Raw genomic sequence first — 27,866 nt, forward strand, 5'->3', positions numbered from 1 at the left:
TCTCAGCCTGCACTATTGTATACAGCTCACTGTCTCTGCGCTCAGCCTGTACCATTCTATACAGCTCACTGTCTCTGCGCTCAGCCTGCACTATTCTATACAGCTCACTGTCTCTGCGCTCAGCCTGTACCATTCTACACAGCTCACTGTCTCTGCGCTCAGCCCGTACCATTCTATACAGCTCACTGTCTCTGCGCTCAGCCTGCACTATTGTATACAGCTCACTGTCTCTGCGCTCAGCCTGTACCATTATATACAGCTCACTGTCTCTGCGCTCAGCCTGCACTATTGTATACAGCTCACTGTCTCTGCGCTCAGCCCGTACCATTCTATACAGCTCACTGTCTCTGCGCTCAGCCTGTACCATTCTATACAGCTCACTGTCTCTGTGCTCAGCCTGCACTATTGTATACAGCTCACTGTCTCTGCGCTCAACCCGTACCATTCTATACAACTCACTGTCTCTGCGCTATGCCTGTACCACTCTATACAGCTCACGGTCTCTGCGCTCAGCCTGCACTATTCTATACAGCTCACTGTCTCTGCGCTCAGCCTGCACCATTCTTTACAGCTCACTGTCTCTGCGCTCAGTCCGTACCATTCTATAGAGCTCACTGTCTCTGCGCTCAGCCTGTACCTCTCTATACAGCTCACTGTCTCTGCGCTCAGCCCGTACCATTCTACACAGCTCACTGTCTCTGCGCTCAGCCTGTACCATTCTATACAGCTCACTGTCTCTGCGCTCAGCCTGTACCATTCTATACAGCTCACTGTCTCTGCACTCAGCCTGTACCATTCTATACAGCTCACTGTCTCTGCGCTCAGCCTGCACTATTGTATACAGCTCACTGTCTCTGCGCTCAGCCCGTACCATTCTATACAACTCACTGTCTCTGCGCTCAGCCTGCACTATTGTATACAGCTCACTGTCTCTGCGCTCAGCCCGTACCATTCTATACAGCTCACTGTCTCTGCGCTCAGCCTGCACTATTGTATACAGCTCACTGTCTCTGCGCTCAGCCTGTACCATTCTATACAGCTCACTGTCTCTGCGCTCAGCCTGCACTATTGTATACAGCTCACTGTCTCTGCGCTCAGCCTGCACCATTCTATACAGCTCACTGTCTTTGCGCTCAGCCTGTACCATTCTATACAGCTCACTGTCTCTGCGCTCAGCCTGTACCATTCTATACAGCTCACTGTCTCTGCACTCAGCCTGTACCATTCTATACAGCTCACTGTCTCTGCGCTCAGCCTGCACTATTCTATACAGCTCACTGTCTCTGCGCTCAGCCCGTACCATTCTATACAGCTCACTGTCTCTGCGCTCAGCCTGCACTATTGTATACAGCTCACTGTCTCTGCGCTCAGCCTGTACCATTCTATACAGCTCACTGTCTCTGCGCTCAGCCTGCACTATTCTATACAGCTCACTGTCTCTGCGCTCAGCCTGTACCATTCTACACAGCTCACTGTCTCTGCGCTCAGCCCGTACCATTCTATACAGCTCACTGTCTCTGCGCTCAGCCTGCACTATTGTATACAGCTCACTGTCTCTGCGCTCAGCCTGTACCATTATATACAGCTCACTGTCTCTGCGCTCAGCCTGCACTATTGTATACAGCTCACTGTCTCTGCGCTCAGCCCGTACCATTCTATACAGCTCACTGTCTCTGCGCTCAGCCTGTACCATTCTATACAGCTCACTGTCTCTGTGCTCAGCCTGCACTATTGTATACAGCTCACTGTCTCTGCGCTCAACCCGTACCATTCTATACAACTCACTGTCTCTGCGCTATGCCTGTACCACTCTATACAGCTCACGGTCTCTGCGCTCAGCCTGCACTATTCTATACAGCTCACTGTCTCTGCGCTCAGCCTGCACCATTCTTTACAGCTCACTGTCTCTGCGCTCAGCCCGTACCATTCTATAGAGCTCACTGTCTCTGCGCTCAGCCTGTACCTCTCTATACAGCTCACTGTCTCTGCGCTCAGCCCGTACCATTCTACACAGCTCACTGTCTCTGCGCTCAGCCTGTACCATTCTATACAGCTCACTGTCTCTGCGCTCAGCCTGTACCATTCTATACAGCTCACTGTCTCTGCACTCAGCCTGTACCATTCTATACAGCTCACTGTCTCTGCGCTCAGCCTGCACTATTGTATACAGCTCACTGTCTCTGCGCTCAGCCCGTACCATTCTATACAACTCACTGTCTCTGCGCTCAGCCTGCACTATTGTATACAGCTCACTGTCTCTGCGCTCAGCCCGTACCATTCTATACAGCTCACTGTCTCTGCGCTCAGCCTGCACTATTGTATACAGCTCACTGTCTCTGCGCTCAGCCTGTACCATTCTATACAGCTCACTGTCTCTGCGCTCAGCCTGCACTATTGTATACAGCTCACTGTCTCTGCGCTCAGCCTGTACCATTCTACACAGCTCACTGTCTCTGCGCTCAGCCCGTACCATTCTATACAGCTCACTGTCTCTGCGCTCAGCCTGCACTATTGTATACAGCTCACTGTCTCTGCGCTCAGCCTGTACCATTATATACAGCTCACTGTCTCTGCGCTCAGCCTGCACTATTGTATACAGCTCACTGTCTCTGCGCTCAGCCCGTACCATTCTATACAGCTCACTGTCTCTGCGCTCAGCCTGCACTATTGTATACAGCTCACTGTCTCTGCGCTCAGCCTGTACCATTCTATACAGATCACTGTCTCTGCGCTCAGCCTGCACTATTGTATACAGCTCACTGTCTCTGCGCTCAGCCTGTACCATTCTACACAGCTCACTGTCTCTGCGCTCAGCCCGTTCCATTCTATACAGCTCACTGTCTCTGCGCTCAGCCTGCACTATTGTATACAGCTCACTGTCTCTGCGCTCAGCCTGTACCATTATATACAGCTCACTGTCTCTGCGCTCAGCCTGCACTATTGTATACAGCTCACTGTCTCTGCATGGGTATGGGTCATTGGGTGGACATGCATTAGGTTGACTACTGGATGTCGACCTGGCTAAGGTCGACAGGGTTGGAAGGTCGACACAAGCATTAGGTCTACAATGGTAATGTCGACAGTCAAAGATGGACATGAGTTTTTCACATTTTCTTGTCCCAAATGTCAATGCATTTGACAAGAACACGTCAGAGTGTACCGCATCCCCTTGCATGACTCGCTGTGCTCGTCGGCATGGCCAGTGCTCCTCGAGTGCCCCTAAGAATGGACTTTTTTAGGTGCTGCGTAACCCTTGCGGTGCCGTATAAATAATAATGTATAGGATGTCTTTCTCCCAGTGGGTATGGTTCTCCCAGTGGGTATGGATCATTAGGTCACCAGCATTATGGTCGACAAGCGTTAGGTCAACATACATTAAGGTCGACATGAGTTATGGTCGACATGCAGGAAGCTCGACATGACTTTAAGTCGAGTGGGTCATGAGGTCGACTGGGTAATTAGGTCGACTTTGAAAAAGTCGATTTTTTTTTTAAACCGGAATGACATGACGCATGGCTAGCCGTACTTTGGGCACGGTGCCTCGCTACGCTGGGCACACTATTTTATTCTCCCACCACGCCCTAGTGGATGGTAGGGCATGAAATATCGCCTGTCGGCACATGTTGTGTCGACATGGACACAGACATAACAATGGTATAATAGTATTACATAGAGATTGCTGGCAGCGTCTGTAACAGCAGCATCGGGGAGAGCAGGCATTACACTTTTGCTGGCTCATCCTCTGCCTTCCGTGACTCGGCAGGTTTTGCACACATCCGTGTTGATAGTCCTTGCACATGGCCGCTTGTATCACATGGTCTGTGGGTGTGCTCTGTGCTTTGCACTCAGCCTGAGATCTTGTGTTTATATAAGTGCAGAGCAGCTGTATACCTCATACAGCAACAGCAACACAGAACTGCCAGACATCCGTATATCCACAGCAGCAATGGACCCTCAGGACTGTAACTGCACACAAGGTACACAGAGGTGTTACAGTGGGAGCATTGTAATACTAGTAATGGCTGTATGTTACCTGTTAGTATCTGTACTGATAGATTGGTAATATCTAATGAAAATTAAATTTCTGGATCGAAAAGACGTATTCCTAGGGATGTCCAATGTTGACTTTGTCATCGATGGCAATAATGCAACTGGCCATCGATCGTGTCATACTATGAAATAGATGACCATCAATGTTAAGGAGCCTATACACGGTCCGTTGTGTAGGGCTCCGTTCTGTACTATGCGATGCGCGCTCCCACGCATCACATAGTACGGTACAAAAAGTATGTGCTGCACATACTTTTTGTACTAGGTACACATCGGATCGGATCGCAGTGCATGCACTAGGGATGCGATCCCATCCGATGTGTACTTTAAAAGTACAGAACGGACCGAAAAAACGGACCGTGTATGGGGGGCATTATACCTATCGATGGTCATTCATTTTCTTTGACTGATTGTCCTGTTGCATACTTGCCTACCTGACCCTCTCCATGCGGGAGAAAATGCTCTGTTCCTGGGCTTCCCTGGTAATGTATGATTGCCATCACCTGTGGGGAGCTAGGTAAAGGTGTTTCACCACAGGTGATGGCAATCATGCATTACCAGGGAAGTCCAGGAACAGAGCTTTTTCTCCCGCATGGAGAGGGTCAGGTAGGCAAGTATGTCCTGTTGGCTAATAAAAACATGGGGGAGGGGCTTCACAGGTATCAGGGGCGGAGCTATGCTCAGTGTCCTGGCCCCTCAGGGAAAAAAGTAAACAAAACTATTTGTTTATACTTGACATCGATGGAGGGAAACTACATGCCCCCCCCCCCCCCATAGATAGCAAAACTAAACTACATCGACCATAAGCCATCAATGATTTTGAATCATCAATGGTCGATGGCCATCCCTACGTATGCCTAGGATGGCAATAGTCACATTATATAGACAGTATGTGGGGCCATGGCTTATAGATATTAAAGTTATAATAAATTCAACTAACAATGGGCTCTATTTACTAATCATTGGAGAGTGATAAAGTGGTTAGTGAGAAGGAGTTCTATGTACTAAGCCTTGGAGGGGATTAAATATCAGCAAACCAGCTCCTTTTCAAACAAACCCACTAACATTGCAGTTAGGAGCCGGTTGGCGGTTACTTTACCTCTGGTGACTTTATCTCCATCCAAAGGGACAATCCTATTCAGCCTGAGGAAGTAGCGGATGTGAGTCATGGTGACAGTGGCCGCAGTTTATGTGGCTGAGAGTCACAGGTACTTGTGTATTAGCACGGCGCCCGATTTTACTACGTACGCAAACATTATTCTGTGGCATGTGGTGCGATGCGATTTTAACTGTTATAATGGCATTTAATGTACTATACCTATAAAGTCATTTATTAACGCCCCCCCCCCCCCTCAGTATTGACATCATCCCGAAGCGTGGCGAGCGCAGCAGGACACGTCCGTCTGACCTTTTCCTACCCCCACTATCCACATTGGCGTGGAGTTGATAATATATAGTGTGGCAAGCGCAGCGAGACACCGAGCCCGAAGCGTGGCGAGCGGATGCATATTATGTTACATGTATTACGCGTCCCCTCGCCACGCTTCGGCCTAGGTGCCTCGCTGCGCTTGCCACACTATATAAATTAAACTCCACGCCGAAGTGGATAGTGGGGGTACGAAAAGGTCGGATGGACGCATCCTGCCGCACCTCGCTGCGCTCGCCACGCTTCGGGAGGACGTGGATAGTGGGGTCATTGATATGTCATTTAATGGTATAGCACATTAAATGGCATTATTATAGGTCCAATCAGAACCGATATCTCATCGCATCGCATGCTATACACTAATGGCATGCGATGCGATTTTTTTATCGCACCCTATTTTTTTTTTATGTATTCACTGACACAGAGCAGTGAATACATTATATAGGAAAATCGCATCTCATTGCATCGCATCGCATGCCATACAATAATGGCATGCGTTGCGATATGATTCACTACCGTGAATAGCCCACTACGCAAATGCCGTAGTGGGCACCGTGATAATACACAAGTACCGAGTCACACAAAGGGGGGCACTGCCCCATAGGGCTCCGAACACTTCTGTGCGAATTGGGGTGTAATTAAACCTCCTGAAGGTGGCGTTGCTGGAATAAAAATGCAGCGACAACAGCACTTCTTGCATCCTATGCGCTGAATTGGATTGACCCTCAAGGCTTAATCAATAAAATCCAACCAACCAGCTCCACACTGTCATTTTGTTGAAATACAGACTGTAATGTGACAGTTAGGAGCTGATTGACGGTACTTTATCTCTTTCCCTAGCTTAGTACATAGATCCCATAGTGAATTTAGGCAGTGGTTCCTAAACTGTGTCTAGGCACTGTAGGGGGCTGGGAGGCTCTTGAAAGGGCACCTCGGGTTGATTGTCTGGGACCAAATCAAATTATCTATGGTCAAAAGTGCTAGACAAAACTAGTGCTACTGGTGGCCAATCATAAGACGTGTGTACAACCAGAGGCACAACCAGAAGTACAGGATATTTGAGACATAAGGATATATGGGAAATGAATTCTGAACGGTTTTGTTTTTAGTCTGTAATTCTGTTTCTGTTTCTCTCCCAGGCGACTTCTGTTGCTCCAAAGATTCCTGCAAGTGTCGAAACTGCAAGTGTGCATCATGCAAGACAAGTAAGACAAGTAAGTGTACAATTATTCGGGCACTGGGGATGATATTTGGGCACTGGGGATAACATTCAGGTACCAGGATAAGGGGCCCCTCCAGGATGAGGGACCCTGAAGCTTAAACTTCATTGTGCATCCACCTACTGGTCAGAACCAGCCCTACTATGCACAGTTTGGGTAATACATTTGTATTATAAAGGCGCACCAGTCACCAAGGACTAATATAGTCATAGTCTATAATACATAATATATTAAGTAAGTTCCTCTGGAAATAATACCTTTTTTAGTTACATACTGATTATTATCTCTCTGTAATATAAACGGCATAAAACGCAAATCCAGCACCTTCACATAAAACAAATATGGCTTAGTAATTACAGTGGGTGGCTACAGAATTTTTTGCCTGCAGCCCTAGATGTATTGTAAGTACAGAATATCGCTGCTTTTCTTGGACCCCAAAATAATTGGGGGAGGGGGGGGGGGGGAGGGGGTGGACTGATCTTATAAATTGGTAACCTAGAACCAATTCTACTGTAATAAACCTAGAACTCCCTGTCCCTTTGAATTTGGAACATATACGCTCATACTTATGGGATTGTATATGTTCTAGTATTTAAGAGTATATGTACTACAAGTACAAAAGTAAACTCTGTGGACTCTTATTTTTCTATAAACAGCAAGTTAAGTACCTTGTAAGCATGCATCATTTGTCTGACCTTCTATAAATTATCTCCTTTTCAAAATCTCTCTGGAGGGTAGATAATGACGTCTTCCATTTGCACTCCTAAGGAGAATTTACTAAGATGGGAGTTCTATTTCACAGAATCTACTTCTAATTTATTTAGCATTATTCATGCAGCCTGTCACGTTGATCTGTATTCTGACACACGGAATATGTACAACTGACTGCCTTATGTTTTCCACAGGCTGCTGCTCCTGCTGCCCGGGTGATTGTAGTAAGTGCAGCCAGGGTTGTGTGTGCACAGACGGGACCTGCAGCTGCTGCAAGTGACCCGCTCTACACTGAAGATGGACTCTCCCTATATACTCTGTATATTGTATCTTGTAGTTCACAAAGCAAATGTGATCTATGCAGTATCTATGTAATGCCTAGTACAGTATTCACTATAAATGTAACGTGATCCATATTTGTTTTCTTATTAAAATGTATATGAACTATTCCCGTTATTGTTGGAAAACCAATAAATGTTCTATTTAACAACTAATCTCGGATTATGTTCTACAAACCAAACGTACAAAAGGCCCTTTCACACCGGACGTCGACTGACAACAACCTGGGTTATTTGTGCGATGTGAAAGAGTTAAATATGTCTCTGAGTCTGCTTCATGCAAGTCGTGGTGCACTGGGGCTATTATATAAAGAGAAATTACTGCACCCTATAATCAATTGGTCCATGAGGCCTGATTCAAATGTTTGCTGCAGATCCGTGCGCCCGTGTGCGCAAATATCATTGCAGCGCACTACCCCGGGAGAAAAGTCCCCCATTATAATGTGTGATGGACCTGCGCAGATAACACAGGAATAGAGATAGAACATATTATACCAGGGAATTACAGAGCAATGCTGTGTCTGTCAGTATACACAGGAGCAGAGACAGTGTCTGTACACACGGGAGCAGAGACAGTGTCTGTACACACGGGAGCAGAGACAGTGTCTGTCTGTACACACGGGAGCAGAGACAGTGTCTGTCTGTACACACGGGAGCAGAGACAGTGTCTGTCTGTACACACGGGAGCAGAGACAGTGTCTGTCTGTACACACGGGAGCAGAGACAGTGTCTGTCTGTACACACGGGAGCAGAGACAGTGTCTGTCTGTACACACGGGAGCAGAGACAGTGTCTGTCTGTACACACGGGAGCAGAGACAGTGTCTGTCTGTACACACGGGAGCAGAGACAGTGTCTGTCTGTACACAAGGAGCAGAGACAGTGTCTGTCTGTACACACGGGAGCAGAGACAGTGTCTGTCTGTACACACGGGAGCAGAGACAGTGTCTGTCTGTACACACGGGAGCAGAGACAGTGTCTGTCTGTACACACGGGAGCAGAGACAGTGTCTGTACACACGGGAGCAGAGACCGTGTCTGTCTGTACATACAGGAGCAGAGACAATGTCTGTACACACAGGAGCAGAGACAGTGTCTGTCTGTACACACAGGAGCAGAGACAGTGTCTGTACACACAGGAGCAGAGACAGTGTCTGTCTGTACACACAGGAGCAGAGACAGTGTCTGTCTGTACACACAGGAGCAGAGACAGCGGTGCAGGCCCTGTGCTCGGACTCATTATAGAATTACTAATGACTTATTATAGAATGACTATAGGTCGACAGTCATAAGGTCGTCACTCAAAAGGCCGACATGGTCCAAAGGTCGACAGTCAATATGTGGACAGGGTTTAAAGGTCGACAGACAATAGGTCGACAGGGTCAATAGGTCAACATCCAAAAGGTCCACATGGTCAAAAGGTCGACATGGAAAAGGTTGACATTAAAAAAGTCGGCATGCATTTTTTGACTAAATTTTGAGCCGACATGTGCCAACAGGCGGTATTTCATGCCCTACCATCCACTAGGGCGCGGAGGGAGAATATAATAGTGTGCCGAGCGTAGCGAGGCACCGAGCCCGAAGCATGGCGAGTGCAGCGAGCCATTCACAGGGACGGTACACTTAGACAGTGTCCATGTCGACTTATATCAACACAGACACCGTAAAATCATTAAAAACTCATGTCGACCTTTTCCCATGGCGACCTTTCCGATGTCGACCATTTGATCCTGACGACCTTTTAGCTGTCGCCCTTTGGACCCTGTTGACCTTTTAACTGTCGTCCGTTAGACCCTCTCGACCTTTTCAATGTCGACCTTTAGACCCTGTCGACCATTTAACCCTGTCGACCTTGTGACTGTCGACCATTAATGGTCAACCATATGATTGTAGACCTAGAGACTGTAGATGATTTATACTATACCGCTGGGTACTATGTAGCTGCTGTCCTTGTTATTGCTCAGGAGGAGTGTGACCATGTCACCTATAACTGAGCTCTGTGTGTGTGGTGTATATATACGCTTCAGAGTGCTGCAGTCTTAGGCATCTGTAACCACGGCAACGCACAAGTAAACGTTTGTGAAAGAGCAGCGACCTCTCCTGGCCATATGCAGCATCAGCACAGAAGCAGCAGTATTTCCTTATGTTCCCCAGTAGGGGTCAGTGTCACTCTCTCTGGGTATATACCAATTCCATCTATATATTATGGTATTTCAATTATTATTTATCTAGTTATAATAAATAACACATATTACACTAAGGAATATGTATCAACAGTAACAAACAAAAAATGTGCAATTGTGTCTTTATTACAACAATTAACATTATATAGGAGTAGTGAAATAAAAGAGTTGTAATATAATACAGCAGCAGCATAAGCAGGTGGGGTGTATTAAAAAGACTGTGTCTCACTGTGTTGCCCAGGCTGCTCAACACTGACTATTCACAGGCGCGATCCCACTACTGATTGGCACGGGGGCTTTGACCTGCTCCGTCTCCGACCTGGGCCGGTGCACCCCTCCTTAGGGCAACCTGGTGGCCCCGGGCTCCCCCAGGGTCGCCATATTGATACCGAACTTAGTGCGGACACCCGATCGACATAGCTCAGTGAGGACCAGAACTCCTGGACTCAAGCAATCCGCCAGCCTCAGCCTCCCAGGTAGCTGGGATTACAGACGCACGCCACTGCGCCCGGCGAAAGCTGAAGGCTGCTCCCACTGCCAAGTAGCTGCAATGCCTCTGTCGTCACAGCGCAGCGCCACCTGGTGTCTGTAGTGATGAGAAGGATCAGCACCATCTAGTGTCTGCTGGGTGTAACACTACTGAGGGGAAGGAACAGCGCCATCTAGTGGCTGCTGGTCTGTAATCGCAGTGACCTCATTTCATACGCGTTAAAAAAAAATGCCAGCGCCACCTGCCGGCAGCTGTCGGTAATCTCGCTGAAGCAGGGCAGGCGAGGCGTGCGAGACACGGAAGTGCCGGTCCTGTAGATCAGGGAGCAGCCGCTGGATTACGCCCGGGGCGCGGGTAGTTGCCAGGCGGCCGACGCTTGGGAGAGAGAGACACCGATTGCACCCAAGGGCGAGTATGGCCACCGGACAGGTAAATGACGGCGCTGTCTATGGCAGCAGCAGATGGGAAGCCACATCATCACCCCTGGCCCTGACTGTCCGGGCGCCTGTTTACTGCTGGGCTGTGATATCAGTGACAAGATGAGCCATCAGATTATAATAACCACTATATCTTCTATCAGCGTGTGAAACCGCGCCCAGGAGCTCAGCAGCAGGGCAGGTTTTCAGCATTTGCGTGTTCGTACGTAGTTTAATGTGCTTTACAGAATGGGACGCTTCCATATGTGACATATGTGCTGGGAATATAATCTGCCCTGTACATACATACGTGACATATGTGCTGGGAATATAATGTGTCCTGTACATACATATGTGACATATGTGCTGGGAATATAATTTGTCCTGTACATACATATGTGACATATGTGCTGGGAATATAATCTGCCCTGTACATACATATGTGACATATGTGCTGGGAATATGATCTGCCATGTACATACATGTGCTGGGAATATAATCTGCCCTGTACATACATATGTGCTGGGAATATAATCTGCCCTGTACATATATATGTGCTGGGAATATAATCTGCCCTGTACATATATATGTGCTGGGAATATAATCTGCCCTGTACATATATGTGCTGGGAATATAATCTGTCCTGTACATACATATGTGCTGGGAATATGACCTGCCCTGTTCATACATGTGCTGGGAATATAATCTGCACTGTACATACATATGTGACATATGTGCTGGGAATATAATCTGCCCTGTACATACATATGTGACATATGTGCTGGGAATATAATCTGTCCTATACATACATGTGACATGTGCTGGGAATATGATCTGTCCTGTACATACATGTGAAATGTGACATATGTGCTGGGAATATAATCTGTCCTGTACATACATATGTGCTGGGAATATAATTTGTCCTATACATAAATGTGACATGTGCTGGGAATATGATCTGTCCTGTACATACATACGTGACATATGTGCAGGGAATATAATCTGTTGTGTACATACATATGTGCTGGGAATATAATCTGTCGTATACATACATACATGCTTGGAATATAATCTGTCCTGTATATACATATGTGACATATTTGTCCATCCAAAGACATGTGCAGGAAAACTGTCAGTGACTGGGCCACCACAACTGGCAGATACGTTGGCAGCATAGCAACTCTCACTTCACCTGTAATTGAATTCCCCCCTCCCCTATATCAGTTCATTTATCATTGTTGATTTGAAGTTTTGGGGGTTAACTGCAAACATTATATATCCCCTGATGTATGCAGGAGGGAAAGCAGCATACTGTATATATCTGCCACCTGCTGCTATCCCATCATTCTCTCTGGCAGATGCAGCCCCCAGATGATATATTTACCAACCAGATTGGTCCCTGCCGTAGCCTATGGGCTGTACACTGCAAATGGCGCACTGTGCATGTGCTTACAATGAATGCATTTTTCACTATCTTATATGTGAACATCATTGGTTATGTGTGAAAGCTTAATTGCATTAAAAGGTGCTACTTTATATTTCTATGCCTTTGTGTGGATCCTGTCTCAGGTAATGAGAAATGGAGACCGTGAGTTTGAGAGCGTGGAGCTGGGGGATGTGCGCAAGAAAAAGAAGATTCCGCGTAGAATTATCCACTTTGCCAGTGGTGAAACCATGGAGGAATTCAGCACGGACGAAGAAGAAGAATTGCAGGAGAGGAAGGATCTGTTACCAGCCGCTGACCCCGTAAGTCTGACCCATTTCACCGACAGAGATTCAGTAGCTGTGTGTTCTGTAGAACATTTCAGTGATTCCTTTCCTGCCAGGGGGTAACTATCGGCGGTGAACATTAGTGGAAGTTGGTAGAACAGGCCCAACACCCTATGGAGCCAAAACGTATTCATCTCTTAGACGTATGATAGTATTGTGTATTGGTTTATGGTAACGTCGGCTGTCCTGTGACTTCCTGCAACGTTGTATTATGTTCTTTATGTGTTTGTGGCATTTTTTTCTTTTTCTGCTTCATGAAATAAGTTTCTTAGTAATGTGTGACCTGGGGAAGCATTATTTTGCTTGCTTCCAAGTAAGGCTGCAAGTTTTGCAGATGGACAAAACCATGGTGCACTGCAGGTGGGGCAGATGTAACACGTGCAGAGAGAGAGTTAGATAAGGGTGAGTCGTTATGTTTCTGTGCAGGGTAAATTTTGGCTGTTTTATTGTTACACTGCAATTTAGCTTTCAGTTTGATCACACCCTACCCAAATCTAACTCTATCTGCACATGTTTCATCTGCCCCACCTGCAGTGCACATGGTAAAAAAATTGCAGCCTTGCTAATATCTCTTTTACACCAAAATGCTGGGTCACACTCGGCTTTTGACCCCTTTTACATCCAGCATCCCCACCTGGCATAATGCCGGGCAGGTGATGTTACTGTAGGCGGGTCCTGAGCCAGCACTTGGAGATGAGATCATCTCTAAGCGCCGGGAAAGCTGCCAGCCGGGACCCCTACGATGCCAGTCTACACTCTGCAGTCAAGCCCAGCACACGGGAAAGCTGCTGGGCTGCTTCCAGCCTCCATGCGCCCCCAGCATCCGTCCGTGAGGTGAATGGACGCCACACACAGGCATCTCTTCACCTCCTCTCCGGCTCCGCTGCTGTCTGTATAGTACAGCAGACAGCAGCGGAGGCTATACACACCTCCAGGTATGGGCTCCCCCATTTTTGTAAATTGGTCCCAGGTCGAAACGTTTACACTGAACCTGAGTCTCACCCATGTAGTGTTCATTCTAGCACCCGCCAACTTTAAAAACCCATGCAGTTCCTCTTCCCTGCCTGGGGTGTTGCTGTCTGCTGTAGTGCTTCTAGCACAGTGTGGTCTGTATATATCGGCACTGATATGCAAACCAGACCTGTGCTAGAAACACCACAGCAGACAGCGACACCCCAGGCAGGGAAGAGGAACTGCATGGGTTTTCAAAGATAGCGGGTGCTAGAATGAACACTACCCATGTTCAACAAGGAACATTTCCTGGGTTGAATTGCCAGGTAACAGGACCCGTTTTTTTTTTTTTTTTAGTTTCCACCAAGCACTGACCTGGGTCGACTCAGCAGTAATTATTGCTTTGGTGTAAAAGGGGAATTGCAGGTCTGAATATGCCCTTAGTCTCTCTTACTCAGAATGTTCTCTGCGCATTCATCTCTGTAATGTCACATTTACACAATACATGGAGGAAGACTGGTACATGGGGCAGATTTATTAAGCTCGGTGATGTGATAAAGTGTCTGGTTTTTATCACCGGCCAATCAGCTCCTTACTGTGAAGTTACAGGCTTGGTTTGAAAAATGACAGGTAGGAGCTGATTGGCCGGTGATAAAAACCAGACACTTTATCACTTCACTGAGCTTAATAAATCTGCCCCAATGTTGGACAAGTAACTTGTGCTTTAGTGATTTGCTTTTGACTTTTTTGTGTGTTGTGCTGGTTGCTTATGGTAACAGGTGATCGGCATAACTCAGCCCCAGCTGTTAACATGCATCACAAATGCAGCTTAAACATGTGTAGCAGTACTGGTATTTTGATCACAATGATACCTAAGTGCATTAACAATATGTATTATAATTTGATTAGAGGCCAGGCAGACCAAGATAGAGCAGCCAGTGTACATTAGAGATGGCCAATCTGCACTCCTGCTTTCACACTGTCCTGCAGAAGATGGTCTGTAAAATTAGTTTGATCTTCCCTAAATTTGATTATCATCATTGGGTTAAGATTAGGCAGCTAAAAAAAAAATATCTCTGTGAATTTCTTTGGTTCCTTTCCACCCCCTCCATTCTGAAGCGATGATATATCATCATTGGGTTAAGATTAGGCAGCTAAAAAAAAAATATCTCTGTGAATTTCTTTGGTTCCTTTCCACCCCCTCCATTCTGAAGCGATGATATGTGTGGAGAACCAATCAGCTTTGAAGTAACATTTATCATGGGTATTCTTTGAAAGTATACGTAGCTGCTGATTGGCTGCTGCCTCACAGCTTCATACATCTACCATAGGGGCAGATCTGCACTATATAGTCCAAATTTTTGTGTCGACCATTTCAAACTATTGACTGTCTGTCTACACACAGTCCATCTTTTAATCCATGATCTAACCATACAGAATTACATTTTATAGCTGGTAGAAATGATCCATTGCCATCCAATTATATGACGGAGGAATTGCACCGTCATAATTATCGCAATCCAAAGAAAAAAAGATATTCCCATGCGGGGCATTCATTGGACCATTCCTAATAGAATACAATAATAGATCCAGATAGAACCACGTGCAATTAAAACGCAACATTAGCATATTTAAAAACTATATAAGCCAGCGATGTATGTGTGCAAAGGAAGAAACATAGTGATTAAATCGTGAATTTAAATATGTTAATAAATGTTACGTTTTAATTACAAGTGGTTCTATGTGGATCTATTATTAGCCAGTAATTATTGTATTTTTTTTTCTTTAATCATTTAATCCACACCAGGAGCCTACACATGGGGCGATTTAGGGGTATTTTCTAAGTGATCTAACTAGATCGCTTAGAAAATGACCCCAACATCGCTCTGTGTGTAGGGGCAATAGTGATGGCGTGCTGGATACATCTATAATCGCCAGTTTGGACCAGGGTTCTCACCGGTGTACACTAGCCCTAACAGATCACTTCGCACACAGCGCTGACACATTGCTGTGTGCTGACCTATCTAGCGTCACGCAGGACACTCAACATCTCCCCTACATTTTGACTGTCTGTAAATACCCTGTTTTGTTGTATCACTGTCCCCTTTGTAAAGCGCAACGGAATATGCTGCGCTATATAAGAAACTGTTAATAAATAAAATAATAAATAAATAATAGAATAATCAGGAGCTGAAATGTTTTTCTCTGTTTTCCTGCAGTCGAAGCTGACATGGGGCCCATATCTCTGGTTTTACATGTTGAGAGTTGCAACGTCCACACTTTCAGGTACTGATTTATGTTTTCTGGTTCTTATTTGTAATTTTGTTCCTTTCTGAGCCTGATTAATGAAATTTGGCTGAACGATTGCCTCGTACAGACATACCGGATTGGGTGATTTGCTGCCTCATCTGATAGTTGGTTGGGTAGCTTGTCTCTGGGAAAAACAATGGCCAATTCCAGGAGGGTTAATTGTTTCGACCTTGTTTGTAAAGTTTCCCCAGTAATCTAAGCATGGCTGACCTGTGTCTCAACAGCTGTTGTGAAACTACAAGTCTCAGCATTCTTTATCAACTGAATGTTGGTGGGGGGGGGGATGCTTGGACTTTCACAACAGTTGGGGAACCACAGGCTGGACAGGTCTTGCTTAATCTTTGAATACCTGGACCTGTAGAATTTGATTCTTGATGTGTGTGGTCAAATTGGTCAGAGGTCTGTTCATTCTGCAGTCATTTCCACAGAACGAGTTTGTGCGTGGAAAGCACGGTACTTGTGTAATAACTGGGTGCCCGATTTTGAGATTGGGTCGGAAAAAATCGCATCGCATGCAACCAAATCGCATGCGATGCGATCAACGCGATTTTCAATAGGATTCAATGTTAAAATGGTCCTGTTAATTTCCCCACTATCCAAGTGCCCGAAGCGTGGCGAGGGGATGCGGAATACATTTTAAGTAATCGACTTCCCCTCGAGGGGCTCACCACGCTATATAAAATCAACTCTATGCCCACTTGGATAGTGGGGAAATGAACAGGACCATGTTAACATTGAATCCTATGGAAAATCGCGTCCATCGCATGCGATTTGCGATGCGATTTTGCTGAAAATCGCATCGCATCTGATTGTATGCCTTAAGTTAAGGCATACAATCAAATAATCGGGTGCCCAGATATTACACAAGTACCGTAAGCACTATACCACTCTATTCAGCCAACTCGATAGATACTGTCTATAAATACAAAATATATTGCTTAAAAAATATTTCTTTCACCTACATGCAGCAGGAGCCACTGCAGTCATTACATGTGGGGATAGAGTAGGTGTACTGGAGGAGTGGCACTTTAAGAAAACTTTACTGCTGCAGGCTCCTCCCTCCTCTATCCCCGCCCAGACCCCAGTCTTAGAAAAAGTGCCCGGAGGAGTAGGTTCTCTGGGCCTCTTCTCCTCAGGGAGTTAGGTCTTTTTACTTTTATTTTTATTTTTATTCTTTGGAAATTTTTCTTTTTACTGCTGAACATCAGGCAGACCCCTCCGCAGGGTCTGCCTGCTCCGTGGGACCTGGAGGGGTGCTGGTCGCCACTGCCCGCAGTGCGCCTTCCACGCATCCGGCCACCGGTGCCACCGCATCGGGGACCCGCCGCAGCTGCACGCGGCTCGCGTTACGGGTCCAAGGCCTGGCCACTGCTCCAGGAATGAAGGCAGCATCGCTGCAGGTAAGCGGCGCTGTGCGCCGAAATGTGGCCTGAGACGGGCGGGCGCACCCGTTCTCTAATGTTACAGCAGCCGAAGTCCTGACGGCCGCCATTTTGGTGTGCGTCAGTGGGGACAGAATCAGAGCGGAGGCTGTACACAGCGCTCCGCTCTAGCAAAGCTACGCGCCGGAGGGAGAGGGAGGGCTTAGGTGACGTCACCGGGTGCCGCCCTTTCTCTTTCTCTCTCTCTGCCGGCGCCATTGCTGTCCCACCGCAAGGCTGATCTGAGGACATCGTGTACCGCGCTCCAGCGCACGCACTGCAGTCCAGCGCTCCCCCTTATCCACTACAGAGAAGGTCTGTAAGTTACTGGGGGATTATTTTTGTGCACAGTTTACAGAGATTGTGCATAATCTCTGATACAAGGGCGGAAGGCTCCCCCTCCCTATCCTAGCTCAGCTCCGCTGCTCTAGGCATAGAATATCTGTTGCTTACAGTGTGTGCACTTGGTATATTTGTGTCTGTGTGAGTGTGTGATTCTAGAACTAATCTCATACACTGACAATATGGCAGGAAAAGCTGCCTCCAAGGCTGCTCTTAAAGTTTTCACCTGTAAAACTTGTAAGGAGCAATTCACCCAGCATATAAAGGGTGTCTCTTTGTGTGAATCTTGTTATCAGGCAAAGCACACACAGGATGTGGAGCCTCAGACACAGACTTCTCAGTCAGATTCTTCTGAACCTTTGTTACAGGATGTGTTGGCTGGATTAGCTGCAGAATTAGCTGCTTCCAGGAAGGACAGGGAGCGTTTTCAGGCTCACCTTTCCATGATGGGTTCTACTGAACCAGCCTGGGTTAAGACCCTTATACAGTCTGTGGGCTCTTTGTCCAACCCAGTGGCTGGCCCTTCACGCCCTCCACAAAAGCGTCCTAGATCACCCATAGGTTCAATACAGGGAGCTGATATTGATACTGATGGGGATGAGGATGTGGATTTACTTCAGGTAGATGAACCTGAACACATTCAGGATGAGGCGCTACAGCGTGATGATCCTCAGGGGGTAGAGGGCCTGATTCAAGCAGTTCGCACCACACTTAATTTGGTTGAGGAGGATGCTCCTGTTCCTTTGTCCATATTTGGTCGGACACAAAAGCATCAGGTTACCTTCCCTGATTCGGATGAATTGGACAGACCACTTATTAATGTGTGGAAAACGCCAGACAGAAAATTCCAATTGTCTAGGCGCATGAAACTGCTCTACCCTTTTTCTCCTGAATCTAGGGAAAAATGGGAGACTCCGCCTCCAGCTGATGTCTCGCTGTCCAGGCTCTCCAAGCGAACCACGCTTCCAGTTCAGGCTGCTGTGGCTCTGAAGGAGGCTCCTGACCGTCGTCTTGAGACCACGGTAAAATCTATTTACACCACGGCAGGGGTTTTACTCAGACCAGCCTTAGCTTCAGCCTGGGTCAGTAAGGCCATGGAGAAATGGGCTGAGGAGCTTGCATTGGGTTTACAGAGCGGTAGGCCCCGTGAAGAGCTGCTACAGCTGGCTCTGTATGTCAAGGATGCAGCTGCCTATACAGGAGAAGCTGCTTCAGATGTAGCTGAGTTGGGGGCAAAAATCTCAGCTTCAGCTGTATTGGCCAGACGTACTATCTGGTTAAGGTCTTGGCAGGCGGAGGCCGACATTAAAAAGGCAGTAGAAGCTTTGCCTTATGCGGGAGATATGTTGTTTGGGCCTGAGCTTGACAAGCTCATTGCTCAAGCTACCGGAGGTAAGTCTACCTTCCTCCCTTCGGCCACTCCCCCACCGAAAAGACAATTTACGGGTCCGTCCTTTCGGGCTTTTAGAGGGGGCGCCTCATTTAGAGGACGTGCCAGGGGAGGCTTTTCGTCCTTTCGAGGGCGTAGAGGCAGAGGTGGCAGAGGTGCCGCAGCCGCAGTTACCTCTACCCGCCGTGCAGAACCCAAGGTTGCAGACAAACCTGTGGCATGACGGGCTTCCCGCCCATTTGGGGGACCCCAAGGTGGGCGCAAGGTTATCCCTCTTCGAGAACGTCTGGAGGTCTCACTGTCGAGACAGTTGGGTGCTTCAGATTGTGGAACACGGGTACAAACTGGAGTTTGTTCTGGCTCCGCCGAACAGATTTTTTACAACAGGCCTACCTGCTTTAGCAACAACACAAGCAGCTTTGGTCAACTCCATTCAAAGTTTTTTACAAGCAGGGGTCGTTATACCTGTCCCCAAAGCTCAGGAAAAGCTGGGTTACTACTCAAGTCTTTTTCTAGTACCGAAGCCGGACGGTTCGGTAAGACCCATTCTCAATCTGAAGCACCTCAACGATTACATCGTGTACCACAGGTTCAAGATGGAATCCATAAGGTCAGTCATTGCAAGCCTGGAGCCAAGGGAGTTTCTCTTATCTCTGGACATAAAGGATGCCTATTTGCATATTCCGATCTGGGAACCACACCATCGGTTCCTCAGGTTTGCTATTCGCAATCAGCATTACCAGTTCAGAGCACTCCCTTTCGGTCTTTCATCAGCTCCAAGAACCTTCACAAAGGTTATGGCTTGCATGATATCAGCCCTTCGGATTCAGGGGATAACGATTGTGCCCTATCTGGACGATCTACTCCTAAAAGCATCCTCACCGCAGAAGCTACAACAGGATGCCCGGACTACCTGCGACTTCCTGGTTCAGAACGGATGGATCCTGAACTTCAAAAAGTCACAGCTGGAACCAACACAAGTGATTTTGTTCCTGGGTCTGTTGTTCGACACTGTCCAGGAAAGAGTTTTTCTGCCATTATCAAAAGTCACAGTTATCCAGCAGAGGGTTCGTCAGGTTTTGACGCCTCACAGAGTATCGGTGCATTTATGCACGAAGCTGTTAGGCCTGATGGTGGCAGCCTTCGAGGCCCTATCTTACGGAAGGTTTCATTCCAGGACCTTCCAAGGCAATCTTCTGGCTCAATGGTCGGGGTCCCATCTTCAAATCCACAAGACCATTGTTCTTTCCAAGGAAGCTCGACTCTCTCTTCAGTGGTGGCTGGATACATCCAACCTTACCAAGGGTCGCTCCTTCCAGTCTCAGGTCTGGACTATGGTGACCACAGATGCCAGCCTTCGGGGTTGGGGTGCGGTCACGCTGGGTCGCACCTTCCAGGGTCTTTGGACCAGCCAGGAAGCCCGGTTACCCATAAACATCTTGGAGTTACGGGCTATCAGGTTGGCACTGGCTCAGGCCCACCCCCTACTTGTCGGCTTGCCGGTAAGGATACAGTCGGACAACATCACGGCAGTATCCTATATCAACCGACAAGGGGGCACCAGAAGCAGGACAGCCATGCGGGAAGTCCGCCCGATTCTGTCCTGGGCAGAGACATACACCACCGGTTTCTCCGCAGTCTTTATTCCAGGAGTGGAAAATTGGGAGGCGGATTACCTCAGCAGGCAGGATCTCCACCCGGGAGAGTGGGGCCTTCATCCGGAGGTTTTTCAACAACTGGTTCAGAAATGGGGGATGCCACAGATAGATCTCATGGCATCCAGACTGAATCACAAACTTCCTCAGTATTGTGCAAGGGCTCAGGATCCAGCGGCTGCGGCAGTGGATGCCCTCTCCATTCCCTGGGACTTCGACCTGGTATATCTCTTCCCTCCTATTCCGTTACTTCAAAAGGTACTCAAACGGATAACGAGGGGAGCGGCAGAAGTCATCTTGATCGCTCCAGATTGGCCCAGGCGTCCGTGGTACTCCGACCTCAGGGACCTGTTGGTGGAGGAACCTTGGCGCCTGCCGCTGCGAGAAGACCTGCTGCAGCAAGGTCCATTCGTCTACCAAAACTTGCCTCGTCTACGTTTGACGGCATGGCGGTTGAGGCCGAACTTTTGAAGAGAAGAGGTATACCAGGAACGGTCATTCCTACAATGCTTAAGGCAAGGAAGGATGTAACAGCGTCTCACTACCATAGAATATGGAAGTCATACATCCGCTGGTGCGAGGCCAGGAAGGTGCCAAAGGCAATCTTTTCTCTGGCTAGACTTCTTGAATTCCTGCAGGCGGGACTTGCATCAGGTTTGAAGCTTGCTTCTCTCAAGGTTCAGGTTTCAGCCCTTTCAGTATTCTTCCATCGCAGGATAGCGCTGATTCCTGAGGTACAAACCTTTTTGAAAGGAGTACTTCGACTTCTACCACCGTTCACTGCTCCTACGGAACCATGGAATCTAGTGGTGGTTCTAGAGTTTTTGAAGTCAGATGTTTTTGAGCCATTGGACACCTCGGATCTCAAATTTCTGACTTGGAAGACGGTGATGCTGCTGGCTTTGGCCTCAGCACGTAGGGTTTCTGAATTAGGAGCCCTATCGTGTAAGTCTCCTTTCCTTACCTTTTACAGGGACCGGGCTGAACTACGTACTAGCAGGAATTTCCTTCCTAAGGTGGTTTCTGCATTTCATGTAAACCAGCCTATAGTGGTACCGGTTCTTCAGGGTGAAGATGCGTCTCTGGATGTAGTCAGAGCCTTACAGGTCTATGTTAGGCGAACCCAACATCTAAGGAAATCTGACAGCCTTTTTGTGCTCTACGATGCACTTAAGAGGGGTTGGCCTGCGACAAAAAGGACTTTGGCAAGATGGATTTGCTGTACAATTAGGGAAGCCTACTTGTATGCACAAAAGAAAGTACCATCGGGAGTGTCAGCGCACTCCACGAGGTCAGTAAGTACTTCTTGGGCCATGGCGAGAGGTGTCTCCTTGACACAAGTGTGCAAAGCGGCTACCTGGTCGGGATCTAGCACGTTTGCAAAGTTTTATCGGTTTGATACCTTCGCCAGCTCGGCTACGGCTTTTAGTAGGGCAGTGTTACAGGAGCCCCAGAGCTCTCCCGCCCGGACTTAAAAGCTTGGGTATGTATCCCCACATGTAATGACTGCAGTGGCTCCTGCTGCATGTAGGTGAAATAAGGAATTTGGTACTTACCGATAATTCCCTTTCACCGAATCAGCAGGAGACACTGCACGCCCACCCAGCACTGGTTCTCCTGCCATGATGTTAGTGTGGTTTGTGTGTGTGTGAAAGATATACTCTTTCTATTGTTGCAATGTTTGTTGCATAGTTATTGTTACATAGGGAACTTTTCAAAAATCCTATGTGTTTTGTTAGTATGTTCACGTTATGTGCATTGTCTACTAACTCTGTTTATGTTTTAGCTCCGTTCCCTACCGGGCAGGCCCTGGTCTCTCTTCTCCTCTCGGACACAGTTTTTCTAAGACTGGGGTCTGGGCGGGGATAGAGGAGGGAGGAGCCTGCAGCAGTAAAGTTTTCTTAAAGTGCCACTCCTCCAGTACACCTACTCTATCCCCACATGTAATGACTGCAGTGTCTCCTGCTGATTCGGTGAAAGGGAATTATCGGTAAGTACCAAATTCCTTATTTTTGAGATGCTAAATATTTTAGCATGTGTTGTTTTGTTGTTTGTCTTCCTACACATAACAATATTATATCAAGAATAGATGAATTAGCAGCTGACCGCTATCTATGTTCTGCATATTTTTGTATTGTGTTATGTTTTTTTGGGGGGTTTTATTTCAATTGAGCATTTTTAGGAATACCTGCAGCCAAAGCAACTCCGCAAATATGTTAAAAATGTGTGACTAGCTTACATGCCCATTCATGTGATCTGTATAATGTGACATTACTGGTATATGTCCTATGCTTTCAAATATATTGGCCTGTATTCAATGCGGTCGGCGAGGGGGTTAAACGGCGAGGATCGCCAAAAACAAGCAATCCTCGCCGCTTAACCTGCGTGCCAGCTTCTCACCCTATTCCATGTTGCGGGGGAATCCTCGGTGTCAGACGACGGCGAGGATTCCACCAAAGTATGAGGCTCGCGGGTAATGCAGGAAGCCCATTACATTTAGCCGCGAGCCTTGCTTTTTTAGCGGCCGCACACGCCTTTTCCCCTTCACTGCAAAAACCTAGCGAGGGGGAAACGGCGTGTGCAGGGGGTCACTTAAATACTGACCCTGCGAGCTGTGACAGCGATCAGTCAGCACTGCTCACTGTCACAGCTCGCAAAAATCGGAAAATGGAAAAAACAAATGTTGCACTCCTTTTTTTTTTTTGTAATGATAATGTATGCGGGAAAATTGTTAGGTGCAAGGTTTACCCTGCAAGCTAATTGAACATGCTGCCCGATTCAGCTGCGGAAACCCTGCATGCTAAGCCCCAGAGGATGCATTCTTTCTTGCAGCCTCAGCAGCTGTGGTAATATACAGACTCCTGGTTTATTCCAAGCTAATTCTGGCACATAGGAACAAGAGTAGTAAAAGGATAAAGTGAAGTCCTCACATAATAAAACTATAATAACAATGTTATAAAAAACTATGAAGAATGTCAACCTTTCTCCCCCGTAAGTGCTCTTCAGAGAGAGAAGACAAAGTTGATAATTAAGCATCAGAGAAAACACAACATAACCAATGACCACTTATGTAATGTCTTTGTTTCAGTCTGCGACTTCTTGGGAGAGAAAATCGCATCAGTTTTGGGGGTCAGCACCCCGAAGTACCAGTATGCCATAGATGAATATTACAGAGTGCAGAAAGAGGTATGTTGTCGTCCGCCTGCCCAGTCCTGTATGTATGTGTATGGTGGGCATTAGGTGCAGGACAGGACAAGCAGGTGACACTTCAGGACAATGAAACTCTGCAGTGTTCTCTGCAGCTGTGAGATACAATTGAAATACCTTGTTTTAGAAGACTATTGTAAGGGGTTATGGTCCCTTGGTCGACACTATGAAGGATAGAATACATTAGGTAGACCATTAAATAGGTCGACGTGGCTAAGGTCGACATAAATTGACATGAGTTTTTCACGTTTTCCCGAAGCATGGCGAGCGCAGCGGTACACTGATACGGTGTCGTTGATTTACGTAGAAATTCGGGATGAAAAACTCATGTTGACCCAGTGCTCATGGCAACTTTCCAACCCTGTCGACCTTAGCTGTATGTCGACCATCATAGTGTCAACCCTATGACCCTTCCCCCTTGTAGGTGTATGTAAATAATCCTTTATCTGCCAAGTATTGTGACCATCTGTAGAGCAGAGCTCCCAACATGACCCGCTCCGGGAGGGACACAATGCTCTGCTCCTGGACTTCCCTGGTAATGTGTGATTGCCAGCACCTGCGCTGAAACACCTTTCTTATCAGTTACCTAGCTCCCCACAGGTGCTGGCAATCATACATTACCAGGGAAGTCCAGGAACAGAGCATTGTGTCCTTCCTGGAATGGGTCATGTTGGGAGGTATGCTGTAGAGCAGGGGTCTTCAACCCGTGGCCCGCGGGCCACGAGTGGCCCGCCGACTTGTTTTGCCTGGCCCGCCAGTCAAAAGATTCTTGCTGCATGAAAAAAAAAAAAATCCTTCCGCGCTGTCCTCTTAGCAGAGGGATGCGGCGGAGGATGCTGCTGGGTGAGGCTGGGGCGGGCAGGACTGTGCGCAGACATGCGCATTGTCCACTTCCTGATGCCGCGCACACGTCCCGCCCGTGCCCTTTCAGACAGCCGGGAGGAGACTGACAACCGCCGCCAGCTGCGCACCTCAGCCAGCACCTGTCCCTGCTTAGCAGCAAACACAGACGTCGACGCCGCCAGCAGCAGCCGCCGCCCTCTGCAAGGGACACTGAAGCAGGTGCCTCAGGAGAGGGTGAGCTGTCTGTTTTTGAAGTTGGGGGTGAGGGTGAGGTGAGCTGGCGAGGGTGAGGTGAGCTGGCTTAGAAGGCTGCATTTAGTAATGTATTTTTTTGGGGGGGGGGGTGTGTGTGTGGGGTGATCTGGCTGCATTTAGTAATGTTTTTTTTTGGGGCGGGGGGTGTGTGAGGTGACCTGGCTGCATTTAGAAATGTGGGGGGGGGGGGGGGGGGGGGGGGGTGTGTGTGTGTGTGTGGTGTGAGGTGAGCAGGCTGCATTTAGAAATGTGTTATTTTTTTGGGGGGGGGGGTGTCATGTGAGGTGAGCAAGCTGCATTTAGAAATGTTTGGGGGGGTTATGTGAGGTGAGCAGGCTGCATTTAGAAATGTTTGGGGGGGGGTCATGTGAGGTGAGCAGGCTGCATTTAGAAATGTTTTTTTGGGGGGGTCATGGAAGGTAAGCAGGCTGCATTTAGAAATGTTTTTGGGGGGTGCGAGGTGACCTGGCTGCATTTAGAAATGTTTATTTTGGGGGAGGGGGGGGGTCATGTGAGGTGAGCAGGCTGCATTTAGAAATGTTTGGGGGGGGGGGTGAGGTGAGCAGGCTGCATTTTGAAATGTTTTTTTTTTTTTTGGGGGGGGGGGTGAGGTGAGCTGGATGCATTTAGAAATGTTTATTCGTTAAAACACCTCAGTATAACTTAGTGGCCCTCGGGCTTAGTTGAATTTTTTTATGTGGCCCACTCGGTCCTAAAGGTTGAAGACCCCTGCTGTAGAGCGTGGCTAGATGGTATTTAGAAGCTCACAAGGACGTCTTGCAGATGAATAATACATTTTTAATTAAGGGAAGTGCTAATTATATGCAAAAATGTATACCAAAGGGCCGTCTTACCTGTAAGTCTGTCTGTCTGTTACCCAGTTTGTTTTATCACTGTCTACCATTGTAAAGCGAAACAAAATCTGCTGCACTATATAAGAAACTGTAAATGAATAAATGGCTGATACAGCCACACACTGCCGTAACCAGGCATTATATTGCTGCAGCACTCTGGGAGAGAAGGGCTTCACTTTAGAAAGAGAAGTACACAAGGACATCTCTTTTCTCATCCGTAGGTGGAAGAGGAGGAGGAAGAGAACGAAATGTCAGAACAGGCAGAGAGGCAGTTCCAGGAGCAGTGCAACCAGCAGCAGACCGAGGGCAGCGCTCAGTCTGAGCAGCCCCAAGCAACCAGCTCCTTTGTCAACATCAGCTTTGTACTGGAAGAGGAGCATTCTGTGAACCTGGCGCAGAAGCAGGAACTGTCCGCGGTTCCAACCTAGGATAAAGTGAAAAGACTCGACAGACTTTTTACTGGAAAATCCAATGGGAAAGCTACACCTGCCAAAATAATCATGGTGCCTTTCTATGTTACTTGACTCAAGACACCGTACTTCGTAGTAACCTATTAAAACCCTAACACCGAGTACCCTGGCAGCTGCCACATCCAGACGGTTTTGGGGCATATCTACAGATATTTCAGTGGATAACACTAAAGGTGCACACGTTACATATCTGGTGGGAACAAAAACCTGGAGATGTATGGGAGCAAATGGCAATCAAAAAAATTGTTCCCAAACACTTGAAAACAGACAGTGATCAGTCAGACAAATTGTTTAAATCATTCTGATATAACAAATTTATCGAAGCAGATATCTTTTTAAATTTTTGATTGTCATATGCTCCCATACATTTCCAGGCTTTTGTTCCCACCAGATAGATCAGACAGAAAAATCTGTACGTGTGTACGCACCTTAAGACCTTGTAAAGTAGGCCTTCCAGGTTTGTAACTATTGTGTACATAATTATATTGTCTTCATATGTAGAATATCAACCTCAATACATGCATGTCTGTGACTTTTTATGTTTGTGAATCTTATCGAAACTCACTGATTTGTGAGTTAAAGGTACAAGATCACATTCTGAGGACGAGGCTTTGTGTGTGTGTGTGTGTTTTAGTAAGTGTATTATTGTTCGGTTTTGTAACAAAAAGTCATAAAAACATCCAGTTCTCCATACATACATACACTGATCAGCCATAACATTAAAATCACTGTCAGATGAATAAATATCTAATTACAATGGCTGCCGTCAAGGGATAGGGTTTAAGTAGGCAGCCAGAGAATAGTCAAGGCTTGAAGTTAATACGATGGAAGTAGGAAAATTGCCAAGCGTAAGGATCTGGGACACTTTAAGGGTCAAGTTCTAATGGATAGATAGCAGCAGGTCTTGTTGGGTGTTCACGATATGCAGCGGTTAGTACATACAGAAAGTGGTCCAAGGAAGGCCAGTCCCTCTAGTCCTATCAAACAGAAGGGCTGCTGTAGCGCTAATTGCTGAAAGGGTTAATGAAGGCTATGATAGAATGGTGTTGGAACACGCAGGGTATGGCAGCTCGATGTGTAGCTGCAGACCAGTTAGTGCCCATGGTAACCCCTAACATAGCTGAAAGCAAAACTGGTTCGTGGGACGGTGGTAGGAGGTCTGATGAAGCAGGTTTTCATTGACATCATGTGGCCACATCACTGCGTGCGTGTGAGTGAGAGAGTGTGTTGTTGTTGACCTGGGGAAGATGTGGCATCAGGATGCGCTATGGGAAGAACTATGCCACCTTATAACTTATTGTGCTAAATATCTTGGTGCCGCAGGATACCTTTAGAGGTCTTGTGATTCAAGTGGTCAGTGATGTTTTGGAAACACGAGGAGGGCCTACTCCATATTAAGCAGGTGGATTTAATGTTGTGGCTGAAGGTATGTATGTATGTGTGTATGTGTATATATATATATATATATATATATATATATATATATATATATATATATATATATATATATATATATATATATATATATATGTGTGTATGTGTGTGTGTATATATATATATATATATA

At 47.0% G+C, this 27,866-nt stretch overlaps 1 protein-coding gene and 1 long non-coding RNA gene across 2 annotated transcripts; both read left to right on the forward strand.

Annotated features, from left to right (window-relative positions):
- Nucleotides 1-3,846: 3,846 nt before the first annotated feature.
- Nucleotides 3,847-7,901, forward strand: LOC146049698 (uncharacterized). Its single transcript, XR_014466185.1, has 3 exons — nt 3,847-3,977; nt 6,616-6,690; nt 7,602-7,901. It is a non-coding gene; the product is annotated as an uncharacterized LOC146049698 (long non-coding RNA).
- A 2,754-nt stretch (nt 7,902-10,655) lies between these two features.
- Nucleotides 10,656-26,400, forward strand: FAM177A1 (family with sequence similarity 177 member A1). Its single transcript, XM_083166256.1, has 5 exons — nt 10,656-10,844; nt 12,401-12,577; nt 15,772-15,838; nt 23,759-23,856; nt 26,051-26,400. The coding sequence occupies exons 1-5, from the start codon at nt 10,830-10,832 to the stop codon at nt 26,255-26,257; spliced, it is 564 nt and encodes a 187-aa protein (XP_083022382.1). The 5' UTR covers nt 10,656-10,829; the 3' UTR covers nt 26,258-26,400.
- The last annotated feature ends 1,466 nt before the right edge of the window (nt 26,401-27,866 follow it).

Source organism: Crinia signifera, chromosome 12 (genome assembly GCF_055691185.1).
Source record: "Crinia signifera chromosome 12, ASM5569118v1, whole genome shotgun sequence".
NCBI lineage: Eukaryota > Metazoa > Chordata > Amphibia > Anura > Myobatrachidae > Crinia > Crinia signifera.